The sequence below is a fragment of the Mastacembelus armatus genome, chromosome 5 (assembly GCF_900324485.2).
Source record: "Mastacembelus armatus chromosome 5, fMasArm1.2, whole genome shotgun sequence".
NCBI classification, from domain to species: domain Eukaryota; kingdom Metazoa; phylum Chordata; class Actinopteri; order Synbranchiformes; family Mastacembelidae; genus Mastacembelus; species Mastacembelus armatus.
In genome coordinates, this window is record NC_046637.1 from 11975450 (window position 1) to 11995249 (window position 19800).

The 19800-nt window shown below is 36.6% G+C and overlaps 1 protein-coding gene across 1 annotated transcript; it reads right to left on the bottom strand.

Annotated features, from left to right (window-relative positions):
* Window positions 1–1545: 1545 nt before the first annotated feature.
* oxtrb (oxytocin receptor b) lies at window positions 1546–6824 on the bottom strand. Its single transcript, XM_026307978.2, has 2 exons — window positions 5831–6824; window positions 1546–2231 (listed from the first exon to the last, which is right to left on the bottom strand). The coding sequence occupies exons 1-2, from the start codon at window positions 6753–6755 to the stop codon at window positions 1969–1971; spliced, it is 1188 nt and encodes a 395-aa protein (XP_026163763.1). The 5' UTR covers window positions 6756–6824; the 3' UTR covers window positions 1546–1968.
* Between the last annotated feature and the right edge of the window lie 12976 nt (window positions 6825–19800).

Genomic DNA, 19800 nt, shown 5'->3' on the forward strand with positions numbered 1-19800 from the left:
TTTAAGGGCACTGAAAGCATTTATAAACTCCAACATTTATGTCAGTGTCCAAACAAATGTTTCATACAAAAGACAATCCACTGTCCTTCCCATAAGCAGTTTTCACTAGAAATGGCTTGAATGATGGGGAAAATAAGTTTATGTAAACAAGAAACATATAAACCTCCTCTGTGAGCTTCAGATCAGCTCTGAAGATGTCATTGTTTGGCCTGCTGGTGTACACAGTCATACCTTTACTTTATCATTACAGAAATGCACAGACTAATAGATGTTAGGTTTTTGCACAGTCACACAGTAGCACCTTTACAGTGTCAATACTGGTGGTATCACTGCCTGATGACCTTCTTGGGTATCCCTTTGCTCTGCTCTGAAGTCTAATGTTTGCTCATCTGTCAGTCTGCCACATCTGGGCTTAGTAGAAGGTGTCTGATCGGGCTCCAGTGCCTTAGTTGAGTCCACTCATTTTGTTATACACACTCTCACTAATCTGTTCTTTAAGGCAATGGGGAAGGTACATAGTGACATGAGAGCGGTTTTATACTAGAAGGTGTAAATGCTGTACAGCTGTTTTATTTAGGCAAGAAGACAAATTCCTGGACATTTCGCTGAAACAAAAGATACAAGATTAAAAGTTGGTAATTTACTTACTGGATTGAATTGGAGTTACTGATATATGTTAGACTTTTTTTACATAATGATACAGCAGGATCTGAAATTTTTTGAAAACTGTGAACTTCACTCTTCTATGCTGATATCAGTCAGCTTATGATGCTAATGTTTTAAATGCAAATGAATGTCCTTATTTCCACCCCAAAATAGTAACTTCTCTCAACTTTTACTCTTAAAACTGTCCAGTGCTTGTTGCTGTAAACATTACATTTTCTGTGACAACTATTTAAGGTACATAAAGTTAGAGACATTGTTAGAACATATCCAATAAGTTGTACATTATCAGACTCTGAAATTCTCCACATGCTGACTTTAAATAGTTTGATTATTGCCTCAAATCTGAAAGCTAAGGAGACAGAACAGAAAATGTTATTTGTTGGAATAATCAATGTGGCCACAAGAGGGAACCATCACTCTAGTTTGATTCAAGCTCAGTCCAATCTAAAGTCCAGGTATGCTGATGAAAAATGCTGGTGGAGACACACATGAGAAGCAGTATAAAACTATCACAGAGTGACTTTCAGTTTACATTGTACATGGTTTGATCTGGTGAAAATTTTGAAAAAGCGTCCTTGATGTTAAGTGTATTCCTGTGGATTTTGCTTTACATTTTGTTGTGTTGTTCCAAGGGTGTATTTAGCTGAACTCTAAGAGTGCACATTTTCTTAATAACATTAATATCATTAAGACCTATTGACATTTAACCACACATAACTATAAAATCCTTGTATACAAAATAATAGCTTTAAGGGTATACAGCTTCAAAGGGTAAACAAAGTGTTTGTGTTGCCTAAACTCCCACCAAAATGCGTCAGAAATAATCTACTTGTGCAATGTTATAATTTTTGTTATTTATTATTTGTTTCTAAGGCCAGCAACTTTGAAAAGGCTCATGGTTGTTTACACATAAAGGCTTAAATATGAGAGAAACATATTATTTGTACGCCAGAAAAAATGGAGCCCAAACGGAAAGTGGTGTTTTGGGAAAGCTAAGGGCATGCATCCTTAGAGATTTAAATCGATGCCAGATGCAGCTGATGTAGTTTGATGAAGTTTCGCTTTACATCACATATTGGACATAATGGCATTTTGTTCTGCTCTCTGTTATCACAATGTTCATGGTGTTGTCTGGACAGTTGGTTTACTTTGTCTCTTGAACTTGATTTAAAACACGAAAACAAACATGATGGAATAGGCACTGTAGTGCTGCCACAGATAATTCAATGCCCAACAGGGCGACTTGCATGATTGCCAGATTACTCTAAAACAGGAAGTTTGGATGGCTTTCAGCTGGCTTTTTCACTGGCCAGGTCCCCCTGTGCTGGATGTGTGTGTGAGGCTCCGCTGGCTGCTGGTGTTCTTGATGACGTACGTGGATGAGTTGCTCTTATGCCTGCTTTGTTGATTACAGCTGCAGGGCGAGTCTGTTAAGTACTGTCTACAGCAGCAGCAGAAGCACTTCATCAGGTCGTGGAATAGGTGACCAGCGAAGAACATGTAGATCCAGGGATTACAGCAGCTGTTGAGACTGGCCAACAACATGGCAATGATGAAAGCCATGTCTAGAGTGTGAAACAGAGAAGAACACATTCCTGTTGTCAGTGAAAATTTGGAAAGTAAAAAGACGCAGAAAAACACATTGGTTGAGACCTTTTCTTTGAATTTGTTAACAATGATAAAAAAAACAACAGAATATTAAAAGCCTTATGCTTTGAAAAACAAAAACGCCAAAGCAGCAACCTGGGACCTCTCTAAAGTGTGTGCTGCCTCTCACCAGAGCATGCTAAAAAAGATTCCAGCACCCTGCTACAAGAACACAATAAGCAATTCAGTAAAGGAATGCATGGGTGGATCTCTAACAATCAGGTTTTCTCCTTTCTAGTAAAATGTAATCACCTGGTGAGCAAAAGTCTAAAGTCAGTGGTTTTGCGAATGTTTGGTCTTTCAAGCTGCACTTAAGTGTTTTAAGCCAATGCTAGCAGCATGGCTTTAGATGGCTGCTCCACTACATTGTTCCAGACTGAAATAACTAGAAAAATAATGGACGGTTTACAATTCAATTTTGCAGTGATTGACAGATAATTTATTGTCCTGGATTTGGTGATCTCAGAGTCTTTCCTTTAGCACAACTTGATACTTTTGTTTTTTATTGAAATATAATATCAACTACTGCATGGATTACGATGAATTGTCTTGCAATAATTTTGATTCCCTGGCTTCAAGTCAAAAATTCAGTTTATCCAATAAAATGGTTTATGGGCAAATCTCCACCAAAAAAAAAAAAAAAAAAAAACATTTCAGCCGGTTTCTGCTGTAGGCACTACTTGTTTATTCTGTTTAGTTTTAATTAGCAAACATTAACATGCTAAGCAGCAGAGTGTTGTTTAAATAAAGTAATTCCTGTAAACGTCGTGATGTGAATAAGACGAGTTTAGAGGTGGTCACAAACCACATGTTCAGTTGTGTTAATGTACATTTCTTAAATGAAATATAAAATGTTACAAGCCACACACAGATGTGCAGTCAGGTGCATACCCTGAACAGGTGTAGACCCTCTATGGCTCATTTCATGTAATTTAATTTGCCATATATCAAATGAAATATTTGATACATATCAGTCCCTGTTTAAATATTTCAAGAGAAACATTTCAATGGACAACCGCAGAAACATAATGTAATGTAGGATGTTTTATAAATATGGAAGGTTGCTGGATGCCACACAAATTGAATTTTGACTTGCATGACATAAATATGTTTAATGATAATAGAAGAGGCTGTTCTGGGTGGAAAAAAAAATTCCTTATTTTCTCATCCAACTAATTCAATTTCTAATCATTAGAGCCTCAAAGCAAATTGAAGAAGCACATCATTTAAACTGTGGAAAGTGGAGGACGTCCAAGCTTTTTTCTCTAATCCTTAATAGGGTGAGAGAGACTTTGGTGTGTGTTGTCTTCTTCTCTTCTCAAGTGAAAATAATGACCTTTTCTGAATTATTGTGAGAGGTGTGCAGTGCACATTGTCAAGCAAATGGCCTGTCAAAGTTATGAGTCATTTTCAGTGGATAAGTCAAACATTCTGTCCAGAGCTCTGAGATTATTTAGTGAGGCAAATCTCTGCCATGGGGAACACAGAGTCCTCTTAAGGCGAAATACCACAAAATGACAACATTCACACATTTTCTCTGTAAACCTGGTATACTTCACATTGACCACTTTCTTGGGCTGCCAGAAATAAAAGAAAAACATTAATCTTGGCTTTTTTTCTTTAATAGCATGATGTACAGTACTGCTTTTTTGAGGCTGAAGCTGGAAAAATGGAAAGGAGGCAATGTTGATGTTGAAATCAAAAGGAGGATTTTTGATGAAACTGCCATAACATATTTTATTAAGAACACTCACTACATCAGAGATAATTCTGAGGATAAAAAGTTAAACAAACATGATCCAATGTCAAACATGTTGACAACGAGTTGTGGTACAAGTTTTGCTCTAAGCACCAGGAAACTCATTGAGCTGGGGTCTTAATATGAATGTTGTTGCAATAAAGAGAATTTAGTAGAATCAGTAAAGACAGAAAAAGACTTGGTACTGGATTATCTGTACATTCACACCTTTGGGACAAAAACCTAGGTTTGGACAAAGACCTTTCATTAAAATGGAGGGCCCCATATGTTTGTTACTTCTTGCTTATTTCAGGTGCTCCTAAAATCAGTTATCTATATTGCTTATAGATGGTTGCAGAGGGGCTGGAGCTAATCCCAGCTGACACTGTACAAGAGGAGGGGTACACCCTGGATGGCTCACTAATCTATCACAAGGCTAACACATAGAGTTGGACATTCATTCATACTTACACCTATGTGCACTTTAGAGTCATGAATAAACCTAATCTGCATGTCTTTAAACTGAAGGAGGAAGCTGGAGTACAGACAGACAGAGCAGCCCCTGTTGGCCTTTTGTGTGATCACCTCATGACATAGCCTGTGCTAACCACTGAACCACTATGACACCCTAGTTTTCATAATTTTCATACTTTATGTTCAGTGTGTGATTTTTTAATGTACTGTTCAATTTAAATGCATAACTGTCAGTAACAAAGGATTATTTAAACAATAATCTGAGTTTTAATCTCAGTAACCAATCCTGCCACTGTCCAGTGAAAATCACATATCATGTAAGAATATTACAGATAAAGTGAGTATGTATTTCAGTTGAAAAAATGCTCAACTACTATTGAAAACATTGTTCTTAATAAAAATACACATTTTTGTTCTGTTTTTCTAGGTCTGTATAAACTGACATAATTTTCACAGGACATCTACAAGGCTTTCACTTATCTAATTTTTAAATATTTTGATTGCTATTATGCTATTATAGGATACACTTAGAGGTCTGTAGTGTGTTCCCAATTTTGTGCAAACTGTAGGCAGACTGGAACACTGAAGATAATTAACTTAAATCTGGCCTAATTGAGATATGTGATAATACATGAATGCTCTGAATAAACACTCATGCAGTTTTGTTCAGATAACACCACTTAAAAAGATTATGAGGCATATCTGCAATGCTGTCCATTTTTAAGGCAAACTATGCAGTTAAGCGGAAATGATTTAAACCACCAGTGGGAACAGAGAGAGAAACTGTTTGAAGTTATGGTACATTTACATTCACAGTTGCTCCGAGGACATTTCTGAACTGATAACAGTGTAAACGACATTCCCATTCATCTGTTCATCTGTGTACGTTCTGGGGAAGTCTGAGGTTAAACACTATTGTGTTGCCTTGGAAGTGAAGCAGATTGCTTATGCGTTCCCAGAGATTTTGTGAGGTGGACGAATGACATTTTATATGTGTGAGACACAGAGTGCTGAAATGTTATTGTAGAGTAACAATTTTAGTTTTATATCACACATATATGGGAAATAACTTCCCTAATATAAATCTTGGACAAAGATGCAGTTCTGCTTCTTTTGTCATTGAGCACTTTGACACACTATAACAGCAGGATGATATCTTTATAAACCAATTAATATAATTTTTAATGAAGACCATAGTTTAACAAGGTAAAGCATTAATCGTAAATGAACATGAGATTTATATCAGAATTATAATCCAAATAGCATTGTAAAGACAGAAAAAACAAAGACTGGGTGTGGTATTACCTTCTCTTGGTGCAGCAGGATCCCAGGCAGACCACATCTGGACAAAGAAGAAGGGAGTCCAGCATACAATGTAGGCAAGGACCACTACAAATGTCATTTTCACTGTGCGCATCTTTGCTTTTGAAATGAGCCTCACACTGCTCACACGAGAGAGAGGATTGGCACCTTTGGAGGCCCTAGGAGTGCGATTCAGGAGTTGTTCTCTTCTGGTTTTTAAATTGAAATTCTGCCAGATTTTAAAACATATCAAGCCATAGCAGATACTTAAAATTGCCACTGGTAAAATATAAATTGTGAGACTCATCCATGTGATGTATGCTTTGGCACCCCATGGTTGTACGAAGTCTCCCCAGCAATCATAGACACCGTTCCCGACTTCCCTCAGTGAAAATATATACGTTTGAGGAGTGCTGAATATCAGACTGAGCATCCATGAGGCGATCACGCAGATGCGATCCTTTCTCTCGTGCACGGAGCGAAGTGGCTGGCAAATAGCTAAGCATCTGTCGATGGACATCAGGACAAGCATGTAGGTAGATGCAAACATACCCACGACCTGGAGGTACTTAACCAATCTGCACAGCAAGTCCGGCCCGTAGAAGCGAAATGTGATGTCCCATATGAGTTGTGGTAAGACCTGAAAAACTGCAACGACAAGGTCTGCGATGCTCAGGTGCTTCATGAAATAATACATCCGAGACTGGCTGTGCTTGGTGGTGTGGATAGCCCACAGGACGCACAGATTGCCGGTCAGAGCGAGCAGCAGCACCAGGACCAAGACGGTAACTTCCACTTTGGCTACGTCTTCGTTTCGTTTCAAAGGGTTTACTGTGATGTTTCCTAAACGGCTGTCATTTCCGCGACTTGAATTGATCCATGAAACATTGTGCGCCCAGGTGTCCTGTTCGCGTAAAAAGTCCTCCATCGTGCGCAAAAGCACCGGTTTAGCCCAGCCAAGGATCACATCACAACCCCAGATTCTGGAGCGCTATCCAGAGAGAATTTGTCCTCCGCGACTTACTGCCAGCTTAGCTTGTCATATATATACATATAGTTTGCCCTTTATTAAAATTGACTGTATAATCCAAAGTCTTTACTATTATCTGCAGAGAAACAAATTTCCATAACTGTTATTAAACTGTGAATCTTTGCAAAACCCAAACCAGGTATTAGAAATATTAAATTAACAAAGAAACTGTGTGAACAAACAAGGCTTACCTTTAAAGCTGTCCTTTGACGGCAGTCCTCATCACTTGCTGCGTTCAGTCTGATGTCTGGTTGTTGAAGCTCTGTATCCTACCAATGTCAGTAACCCACCACTCCCCTCATTATTTTCCTCTTAAGGAAACTGTCTGGGCTGAATATGAGCAGACTGCCTCTTTTTCCCTCGCCCTCTTCCTGCCTCTGTACACTGAATTAAACTTTGTGGAAACTTAAATGTCCCTTAACATTTGGGTGATGTGATCTTATATTGCATAGTTGTCAATGGTTTTAGCCTCTACTTCAAGTGAGCCCTCGTTTGATTCAAAAGGGGGGAAATTCAGCTCTGATCCTACAATGTTGAGGTGATGACTTCTTTTCCAAAGAAAGTAACCAAATATAGAAAATGATGCTATCTGAACCTGAAACTGTATGCTTTGGCGGAGTATAATTACGCATGTAAGGCCATATGCTGGGATGTGAACTGGTACTTCATGCACAGACTTAATCAGGGGTGATTGCAAGTGAAGGCAAAACAGCACAGATTATGTGTGCCAGTGCAATGAGTCATTAAATCCAGTTGCACATCAAACAAGCAAAAAGTGGGCCGATGTGAATGATTGCAGTATTTGTTTGTGTCCAACAGAACCTTACCCAACAACTGTCAAAAATAATTTTTCAGTTCTCAAAACTGCAGTCCTTGTAGCCTGAAAATGAAACAAAAATAATTAGCATTTTTGTTTCAGGCCCATGTTGAACAATAAAGCAAAGATTAAATAAAATTATCAAAAGAATCATCCTGCAAAATATTTGTTACTTTCACTTTTGTTTAGCCACAAACAAGCAGGCCAGTTTTGCTTTCTCTTGAAAAGAGTGAGATATTATTGTCAGCCATAACAAAAACATGTTGACATTACATGTACAGTTTGATCTTTTCATTTGACTAACTCAGCAGAAAAGTTACAGATGCTGTATTGTCAGTCAGTAATTCAGCTGAATAACCCTCATGTCTTGTTGAATATTTACTGATTGGTAAGTGTGTTGTACGATGGCTAAAACTGATGTTATAGTGTTGTCACATTACAAGCATGACGCCTCATGAATGAAAAAGTAGAAATCATTGCACAATCTCAGGATACAATAGACAAGTACTCAGAAAGGAAAGACAAATGGGAAGTGAGATGGGCATGGGATCTAATGCAATTATTATATACTTGGGGTAGTCTACTATATATTGTTTAGCTTGTGATCTACTGATCCTACACCTTAGGGGTATCCTACCTCCAAGTCTTGCAATCTACTGTGACCATTTATTGCACAATGTACTGCATTAACATGAAAAGTATAAGCTATCTGGACTAAATTGGAGTAATATTCCACAGTTTTCAAAAAGTTTCACTTCTGGACACCTGCAGGTGCTTTATATTACATCTGGTCAAAACGATTGCCATGTGGAAATCAAGGTTAATCGAAAAAACAGGGTTCCCATGTGAACAGGGGTCATCAGAATGCTATAACAGCACCCCCCATTGACACTCTGGCACAAATGTCTAAAATGTTCAATCACAGATAGGTACTTCAAATCACCATGGCAGTGGACACCAGGACTGCCTTTTTCTTTAAAAAAGGGACTTTAAATGCCTTTATTTTGAAGTGGGTCACAAAGAGAGGCAGACAGGAAATAGATGAAGCACTCTATCAAACTCTATTTAAAAAACTGTTTAAAAACCAATATTCGCTGTGTGACATAAATGATAAAAATGTGGATTTTGTTTATTACCGCACAATAGCAAAATATCTGAAACATACTTGTTCTTGACTTTGTTTTCAATAAAACTGCCAGAGCAGTTTAGGGGCATAACAATTTTGTTTCATACAAATATCTTGTCATGGCAAATAGAGAAGGTTCAGTGTTTCCATCCTCATCCATCCATCCATAATCTCAATACGCATCATCATTTCATCAGTATATTCAAAATCAAGTTAATGTATTTTGACAATCTTGGGGCCTGCTGTTATAATTAGAGAGCTATCCTGGTGTGTGAATTTGCACAAGGGGGTCAAGCCAACACAAAAATAATAAACCAGTATGTTGCTACAGCTGCCCTGTGGTTTCCGTGCAGGTACAAACCTGCAGCATCTGTGCGCTGTGGAAGGTTCAGAAATCATATGCAGAACTAAACCATCTTGACCAGCATGACTAACACAAAGTTTGTGTGAACACAGTCTAAGCCAAACAAACAGTCTTGATAAGACAAGCTTTTTTCACTTAAATGTGCATATGGTGTGTATGACATATTTTAGTAGTGTTCTGACCTTTACTGTGTGGTGAATGTTTTTTATATTATGCCTGTAAATGATAAATGATTTGGTGATCCCTGTGATTTTGGAAACACTGTTTCATGACACAATAAATCTGCATTCAATATAAAAATTTGGCACACTGCATAGCTTGTGGATATACTGGTTTTTGTCCTCTGTATCATATGCAATGCATGCATGCATTATACGTTTAATAGGTATTACTGAAAAATTCCTGTCACAAATATAATCATAAATAGGGTTTAATCCATCAAACATTTTAAGGAGTATAACTTTAAGCTATTTGGACAGTAATATTAATATAAAACTCACCATAGGCACATATTAATTTTGTTATGTGGCAGTTTGCATACACTTCAGACAATTCACCCTTGCCAATCCACCATTACTTGTGTGTGTAGGGCTTTAAAATGTGGAAAGTAATTTGAGGGCAAGGTTCATCATCTAATCCCCAACCCCTACACTCCTGGAATAACTCTTGTGGACCTTGTTTTACAGCAGAAAATAAAAATAATACTAAGAAATAAGAAATAAATATGATTTTACTACAGTCTTTAAAGCAATATGCACGGAACCAAGGCCAAGGAACTGCCATTCAAATGGAATGTACCCATGATTTATGGTAGTGTTAGAAAATACTAAATACTTTAATTACCTCTGTGCTTCTCTTGCTATGATGTGTTAAAATATATGGCGTGAAAAGTCTATTAAACTGTTCATGTTTTATGCACTGTACAAAAATAAATGTATTTTATTTGGCAGAATGGATTTCATATATTTTAACAAACTGACTATTCCTCAGAAAGGCCCTGTTTCATCTTGTTCCACATCTCTTTGAAGTACACTGATCTTGGAGAGATTTGCCTGGCTATCACCAGTTCCACTTCCAGAAATCTTGAATAATTTCCCTTTCCACCATTTAATGAAACTGTGATATGTAAGAGCCAAATAAAGGACTTGACAGCACCCAGTACAACTAAAAAAAAATGCATTAAACTTGTTTTCCCTTGCAGAGCTAATAAAGTAAAACAAGTGTACACAATTTAAAAGTTATAGTGATAAAGGCCAATCCCTTAAAGAATCCATAAGAAAGCAAAGCAGTTTAGTCTCTGACACTCTTCTTAAGAGGACAGATTGCTCACAGCTTCTGTAACATCTGCAGCTGAGCTCAGTTAATGGGAAACCAATGCCATGCATCCAAGCAGAGGGATTGCATGCAAGCTGCTACCTTTTGCTGATGTGCCTTTGTGAAGTCTGCCTACTCTGTGAGCTCATAATCCTGTGGTATAAATTAGAGTCACAGTGATTCATTTACCAGATAAAATTCAGTGGAAAATGGCTTTGAGAGAATCAGACCTTGAACAGTTTTCTCAAATATTTGGATACTTTACAAAAAAACTACAAGTTATAGTTTCCTGTGGTGTCTAATCTTCACCACAAGTGCAGCCCAAAATCATGTCTCTTTGTTTATTTCAGGTCAATTTAACTTGACAGAGGATTGTAAACACAGTGCAGTTCAAGATTGTGCCTTGTCAAAGTGAAATGGAAGGAGATCAAATAACCCACTGCTTTATTTGATTATCTCATGTAAAAGACTTAGAGTACTTAATAAAACCAAAATAATGTGTGCTTGGTCATGTAACAAAATACATCAAATGTTTGGTGCTACTGTAGCTTTTATGTGAATGCATGACTGAAGCAGGTTCTGTTCCAGCTAGTTTAATAGACAATGACCCATGACCACTGACCTAAGACCTCTGTGATAATTTGGAGGTGATTATATTATACACAGATACATTATACAGTAGACTGGGTTACAGTCAGTTTAAGGATGGAGAAAAATTAATTATGTGAATTGAAATGATAGACAGGCAAACTGTCTTGTTGTCAGTTGAATTTAGAATATTAATTCTAAATGCCATAGTTGAAGAAGCTGCACATCTGTCTGAACTTAAGTTATACTTAACTTATATAATTTACTTAAGTATACACCACTTATATAATAGTAGCCTTGGGGAAAAACCTCTGAATTTGACACAACTGCTTGGCAGTAGTGGGCAGCCACACGACAGTTTCTGGGTACTAAATTGTCTTACAGACACTAGAAGCTATCCAACTAGCTTTTGCTTGAGGCTTACATATATAATCACCTGTCATTATTTAGCACAAGAGCAGTTTAACAAGTGTTCAATGATCATAGAAAGCTGCATGTTATTTAATGCAATAAAATCAATAGAAGAGAAGGAGGGAAGGGAAAAAGTAACCATTATAAACTATATCTATATTAGTCTATATTATTAAATTATATCAGATGGGGCTGAGCCATGCAGGATAAGATTTGCTGCAGGTGCATAAGGGGTCCAGAGTGCTGTACCCTACTGCATGAAATGTGAGACTGTCCTGTTATACACTGAATGCTGAAAAGATTTTTTTCAGTGCACAGAGCATGGCCAAGGACAGCCATTAAGAGCCTCAGGTATAAGCCTACAATGGAATAAATATCCACACCAGAAAACATATGTATTCTTAGACACTGAATGCCCCTCTTTAACGATCTGTCATTAACTAATCATTACAACAGTGTTGCGTTATATTTGCTGTAGCATAACTGGGTGAAAAGCAAATACAAGATACTCATGTGACCTACTTAAAGAATGAGCTTCTAAGGTTTCGAGATGCTACTAGCTCTTATATGCCTGATGCAGTCATGTAGGAGCAGGCATGTATTTTAGGGAGATAATTAATAACTTTGAATTGTCTCCAGGTATTTTTGTAGATACATTTCTCTCTTTCTACATATTGTACTTAAACTGACTGCATTTGTTATCTTTTCTAATAACAAAAGATGTAAAGCGACACTTAAAAATTCTGAAAGATAGGCAATGGCTGATTTGAATTTATGGATTAGATTACATCACATATATTGTGTTGAATTAGGAAAGCTGAATTGTGCCATGTGCGCAAGACCATCACATTTCTGCCGTACAGAAAAACGTCTGCCATCTTGCATCACCCTGAGCTTATTTCATCGCAAAAACATTTCAAATTTGATTTATTTAGTTTAGCCACACCACACTTGTCACATTGAGCCGTGTATATCACCGAGACATTTCTTGGCTGCTCTCTGGGTTTCAGTCATATCTGTTACTCTGTACCGGTGAAAGAAGATATTGTGTTTATACATCCGAATGGGAGTATGTCAAATGAAAACAAGATGGTGACTACGTTTGAATTCCTTAAAGAAATCCTGACGCAATGAGTTGTAAACACAAGCAGTGAGGTGGGGGTCCTTCTGCAATGGAACTCTATCAGAGAGCTTCAAACTGAGCTCACCTTCGATTGAACATCAGGTATGTTTTTCAGTGGAACAATGATTACAGATTTTGTCATTATCCAATGTCATAACAGTGAACTTGTGCAGAGGATCAAGTTAAGAGTTGTATAAAGGGGGAAAGGATTAGGAAAGATTACTCTAAGCAAGAACCTACCCTAAGTACATATGCACACAGAGTATAAAGTCATAAAGTTCAAATAAACTGATATGAATCCCTGTGTGCTAATGAACCCAACATGCTGGAATATTTTATTATATACAGTAAGACACTGGCTTTAGTGGCCATGCATTACATGACATCTTCAAGCTAATATTAGGAGATACAATAAAATTGATTCTGATTTCCATCTATCCAACAAATTGACTGTCTGACTGTGAGTATCACAATGTCACAGTGCATCACCAGAGAATTGTAACAGTCACCATAGAATGAAGAAAAACTGCCAATTTTGGATTTAAAGGGATTTGGCGTAAGTTCCTGTATAATTGCCATTGATATCCCTCTCACAGCGTGTGTGTTCCCATGAAAAAGGACAGAGGAGGTCATCATGGAAACACAAGGGAAACCACACAGGGGACAAACAATATCTAGACTACTATCTCTATGATCTAATGCTCTAACCCATAATAGAATTAAAATATAAGTCACCAAGCAAAAACAGAAACTCCCATAGACTACAAAGGAAAAAAAACTGATTCTATTCTATTCTGATACTATCTGCTTCTCAAGAAAAAGTAAGGTTTAAAATAAGTTTTTTATCTGGATTTTTAATTTAGCACACAAAATCCTATGTTAAAACGTGGCTGTAATTAGAAAAAATGACCAACTTAGCTACTGCAAATCAGCTTCCTGCTACTTTTCCAGTTAACTGTCATTGGGGAACCTATTTATTAGACCAATCACGGAGCCAGACAAACTTAATTCTAACTAATGTGAACCTGTGTGTAGTTTATAATTTAAACATACATTGGAATTGTTTACATCTGTTGCGATGACATATTGAAATAAATAATCGGTTGCTGTACTGTTTGCCATTATTCTGAAGTTTCAGAGTGAGATGTCTCCAAGAGCAGTGGGTGTTCAATACTTATATTTGTTCAAACTATTAGGACTCATGTTCTTTTCCAAGCTTTAGTTTTCTACCCTTAGGGCAAAACTGACTCTCATTTTCACTTCACTTCATTGTGAATTGCTCCTATATCATATTACCAAACTCTGGATTTCATATATTTAATGTACTACTCAGACTAAATATTTTCAACATTTAGATGAGCTGATATGTCATCTTGTTCCAATAAATGAATAGACCGTACTATCTTCCCAGTTTTTAGCTACTTAGGGATGAGCTGATAACTCTAGCTGTCAGTGTTTAATGGATGTCATTCTCAGGTCAGTTGCCTCAGCATAGGCTATATGGAGACATTCTCCACAGAAAAATATGATAACCAAAATGGAAAGAGGGGAGTTGATTGACCATATGTAAAAATACAAATGCAATATTCATCATATATTGTGCTGACAGCACATTTAGTAAATTTAGTCCTAAATGTATTTTAAAGGGAAAAATTTATATATTATATTACATTATATGTGCCTGTTCCACTACTGTACTACATGACACCGTGTTTATAGCTCATCCAGTTCTATAGAGAAACATTCTATATGTTTGGTGTATATTTGGACTCATGTATCTTTGCATGTAAAACTGTGTCGAAAAAAACATGAGTTTATGTTCTTTTAAAGATAACTGCATGCACGAAACCAAGTTTGTGTAAAACAAGTCAGCCAACATAAATGACAATATATGTCCCTTGTCCCACTTTCCGATACGAGGCACATCACTCCACACTTCAGCTGTCATGTTACAATAATAAACATGTGTTTAAAAACACAATATTTGACAAAGTCCAGCATGTTATATCCTTTAAAACCACAAACCTGGTCTATGTTTGTACAGATTATAGAAATTAGATTTTGTATAATGTGCTGATTAGTGAGCTTTAGATGTGCTAGCAGGTATACTGCATTACCCAGGCCAACATTAGCTGTTTTCCCCATTTCCATTCTTTATGCTACTCAAAGCTACAAACCATCCGCTGGCTAGTTTCATACTCATCTGTATACTCCAAAAAACAAGAACCCATAGGCCTACACAACAAATACACAAGAATAAATGAACAAGTCTCAGTGACCTTGACCTTTGACCACCAAAATCTAATTACTTCATCTATGAGTCCAAGTTAGTGGGAAATTTGAAGATGTTCCCTCCTGGCTTTCCTGAAATATCACGTTCACAAGACTGGAACAGACTTACAGACTAACAGAGCCTAAAACAACCTGCTAAAAGCCTTATACCCAGCCAGATTGGTTCTTTCTGCATTATTTTTCTCTCCTTATTTTTTTGTCCTTTAAAAGCAATCTGGTTTGACTGACCACAAATCAGATGCTGCAGTGGTCTTATCTAGGCTATTCAAGAAAAGACACAAAAAACATAATAATACATGAACATACAATTCAATTACCAGAGAATGGTAAACATGCTAAACAAGGGTAGATATAAAGGATTTTGTTTGTTGCTGTTTTCTGTCAGTAAAGCTGATTTGAGAAATGTCTGCACTGTACAAAAATCATTATGATTTAATTTTAAAAAATGTTTTTCTCATGAACTCTTGTTTTAATTATCTGCCTGTGACTTATCACTACATCATGCAAGACTGGAGGAAATTAGCATTAGTCACAGGCTGTTGTTATGTTTGTAGACAAACACAAGATAGCAACACACTGGTGTGCACAGACGATTGTCAGTTTACATATCTACTGAAAAATTAAGATTTGTTGCGCTTCTTGTCTAACTGTCCTCTCGCATATCTTAAATCATTGTATACTGTTCCTGTATTCAATGAGATAGGTAAAAGTATGTTTTCATTCTTTCTAATTATACATAATGCTATGACTTCTGCCACAAATTATACTGTTATGATTCATACCCTATGAAATGTAAACAAAGTGTAGAAATTATTCATCAAATGCCTCAATGGAAATGTTTTAGATGTTATAACTGCATTTTGCTCAGTCACCTGAAAAGGAAACTAAAAAGAGGAGATGCTTTGCTGTATTTAGGCGCAGTTAGTGCTAAAAACAAAATCAGATAAATTCTTACAAAACCCAGGCCTTGTCATATGTCGGTGGCATGCTTGTGATTGACAACGGATGTGTATATCTGTTATTTGATCACCAGTAATAGATTACCAGTGTGTCGAAATTGGATATTTTGCTTAGATATGGATAATAAGCCGCTAATGTTCTGGAATAAAATAGTTCAGTAAATATGTGAAAATACTTCTGATATAGAAAAAAGTGACACATAGGACAAACACTCTTGCCTGACACAACACAGAAAACCATACTACAAACAATACATCTCAAGAAAGTAGACCATTAATATCTGCTGGGCATGAAGAGGCAGACGTTTTTTCTTCTTAATTTTCATTCACAACACATTAGCTGTTGTGAATGAAAATTAAGGCAAATCATAAATGCAATGACAATACAATAAATATAAATAAGAAATATATCACACAAAAGAATCTCTGACATGATTTGTGAAAGTGAACTTTATGGACTACACTGACACTGCACACACTCCACTTTTTCACCTGTTTAAAAATTTGTGACTGAAACACAATGATAGAACTTAAAAAGTATCCAAGGCCCCCCTATGATTCAAACGGACATCACATGTAAACTATTTCTGAATTGCAGACACTTTCTCACAGAGGACAAAACATTTTTTTTAAATAATAACTAGGTTTCCTCATAGTTTGCAAGAAAATTGTTTGATTACACATCTCATCCTGATCAAACAACTTTAGTCAGATCAAGGGCAATATTTTTTGTCATCTTGGTCAGTTAAAAACTCTTTCCACCAACAAGCAAATAATGTGATATTTTTAATTTGTGAAGTCATATTGTCTTTTCCCAGCAGATCCCTTCATACTGATGTTCTTCTTAATAACTAATCACAGGTCTGTCTCAAATCAGCCCAACTCATCATAATGTACTGAATCTGTTTTACTGTGTCACCTCTCAGCTCTACAACTACATACAGTAATAACAGCTTTAGTTGTGACAATGAATGTGCCAAATTATATCCTCAGAACATTTTTGTAGTGATACTGGACAAAGTTTAAAGTTGCATCCTTATTGGATGTACATAGAGGAGCAGAATAATAAAGGAAAATATTCTTTCCATCAGTTTCTAGTAAGAATTTCTTGCAAGGATTAACACTGAATAGTTATTCAGCAGTAATTTGATAGTTCAGATCATAATTTCTGATCTCCCATCATGATGATTGTGGTCCTTCTGTTCTACATTTTACCATCTGAATTGAATCTTACATGATCTGTATTCTCCATTATGACCACCAAAGGAAAAAAATCATCTAAAAGACTTCAGAACTCATTACTGCATGTATAGTTTAAAAAAATCAAGAAAACAAAAAAGTATAGTACTTAAAGGCAGCTGTGGAAAATTGGACATGAGAGAGTTTTTGGGTCTGCTTTTTGTTTTAGGGATGGCATTAAAGCATGGGGTAGTCAAACAAACACTGTCCGGTCTATTTATTTATGCCTAGAGCAATAAACAAGAGAATATGCTTACAGTTTCATGCGTGCAGTTCTGTGAGGCCATACTTTGCTAGCCAAATGCTAACATCAGTAGGCTAACACACTCACAACGACAATGGTAACATTTCTAACAGCTATCATTTTTTTACCATGTTTACAATCTTTGTTGTGTTTGCCTGCTAATATTTACTAATTACCTGGAAAAGCACAGAGGTCGCTAATGAGAATGTAATTTGTTTGTGCAAGAATTAGCAAGTACTTTTTCTAAATACAACAAAATGAAATGTTGCATTGGATGAAGAGTCATGAAATCAACTTCATTAGGATTCTTCCACTAGCAACCTGGGATATTTGTGTTGTATGGCAATCTAGTCAGTAGTTTATCAAATACAAAGATGTAAATTTCACGGCAGCATTAAAATAAAAAGCCATGGGGATTCATTCTCTGTGGACTATGAATGACTACAAAACATCAGTGAACAACTGTAGGCTACAACAATGAATTACTGCATAACAATGGAAATCCATGCAATTAATTCTTGAGACATGTCAGTCTGGAGCAACAGTAATGGGACTGATCAGCCAAATCACACTGATATTCATAGAAAGCATTTTGTGTGCACTGCAAATTAAAGTTTCTTACATTTCTAATACCTTTTGACTTGTTTGAACAGTTAGTTATTAAGAAACAACTATGACAAATTCAAAATTGTTTCCTGAAGTCCTTTTCTTTGAGAATCTTTATGAAAGGTCAGAAGTACACAGTGGTAATGTTTGTCTGGATGTCTAAACAGACTTAGTCCTTACCCATGAGACGCTTTCAGCTTGATGCCATTGTCCACTGTGGCAGCTACAGCTTATCCACAGGAAGCGCAAAGGCTAAGAAAACAAACAATCCCCTGCTACAGTAACTGCAACACACTGCATCTCAAATGTGGGAAAGAGACCTTACATCTGTATCTCATATTAAACAGAGAAATATGATATCCATGAAATCAATATTGGGGAAAATCTCCATCTAAAAGACCCACTGGACTTTATACTTCAAGGAATGAAATTCCAGTTAAAATGTTCAACAGATGGAGGCAAGTCAGTTCTCATGCAGTGGGATGATCCCACTTTCAAAATGTGTAAAAAGATTTGCATGGATGTGAAATTAAGAGTGATTTCTAGTCATTGGGCACATGCTGATTTTTGAAATAACTGAAGAGATAAGAGAGGAAACATAGCCTTAACATGTGACCCTAACCTAATATTTTTAACAGTGGTGGGCAAAACAGCCAAAAATAAAACTCCACAGGAGAGCCACAATAACACATTTTTTCCTTAATTTAAACTTTTACATCTTTGAAGCAGTTTAATGTAGCTACTGAAAAGTAGAAGTATTCAGTGTATTCAGAGCAAGAGCAAAGTTTGGTTTCACTAACAGGTGTAAATATGAAGAAGAAGAAGATTTGAATAAGAAAATATTAATAGAGAGAGTGAAACAATGGAGAGGGAGCAAAGTCAGATGCAAATACAGTCAATTTTTGTTTAGTCATTCTATATTTATTTGGAGTGAATTAGTATGAAATGAGGATCCTTTTTTGCGTTTGTCTTGACCAAGTCCTGAGATGCCATTTGGTGCTGGTGAGCAAGCACAAAACTGATTTATTAGAGCTTTTTCACTGAAAACAGCCTGCTATGAATGAAAATAATGCTGGTTAAAGCAGCAAGAGCAAAGCAAAGCAAAAAGGTTGAGGGCCAGAAAAACAAAACAATGGCCTGACCTTAAAATACCACGTAAGTCTGAGGGGAATAGGTCATAATATCCTGTGGCTTCATGATATGAGTGATCCCTTTCACATCAGTTACTGTATGTCATATTAATGCAGAAAAATGATCGGTCCAGCTTTATGTATGAGTACTGGTAACATTAGTCATTACAAAGTGTCAATGAAGCATTTTCACCACATTAAGTGTCATGAAATTATTTTCTAAAGCACAAGGCAAATGGTTTGAAATGTTATGCTCTATTAGAATTTTATTCAAACATTTTTTTCCTTTATATGTGATTTTTTTCCTAAGTGCATTAGTTCCAGTTATGGATCCTAAGACTCACAGAATAAGATATTAATCAGTGTGACTTGCGGAGTAGGAGTTAGGAGGGTTTTGGCACTCCGTCATCCACCTCTTGTCATATGTTATTATCTGACTGTTTTCTCTCCTGCTCTGTCATGAACTAAAATTCTCCAACTCAGAGATTTAACTGATCAGACCCCTCTGTCTCATGACAGTTACCCCAGCACCTTCCAGTTGTTGCTGGTACTACTTAGCGGAGCCAGGGAGCAGATGGAAGTGGAGTGACTTACCCCACCATGTCCTGATGATTGAAAACAGACACCTGAATGTTTGTGCATCTTTCACTCCACAAGGAAGCAACTGCAAGGTAGAGCTCATTCCATTCACATTTAGTTTACCACATTTTTCCAACACAAACAAACTGAA

Coding starts and splice junctions, on each gene's coding strand:
- oxtrb (XM_026307978.2), bottom strand. CDS start 6,755: ATGGAGGACTTTTTACGCGAACAGGACACCTGGGCGCACAATGTTTCA. Junction 2,232..5,830: donor TCCTGCTGCACCAAGAGAAG/GTAATACCACAC, acceptor TTCACACTCTAG/ACATGGCTTTCATCATTGCC.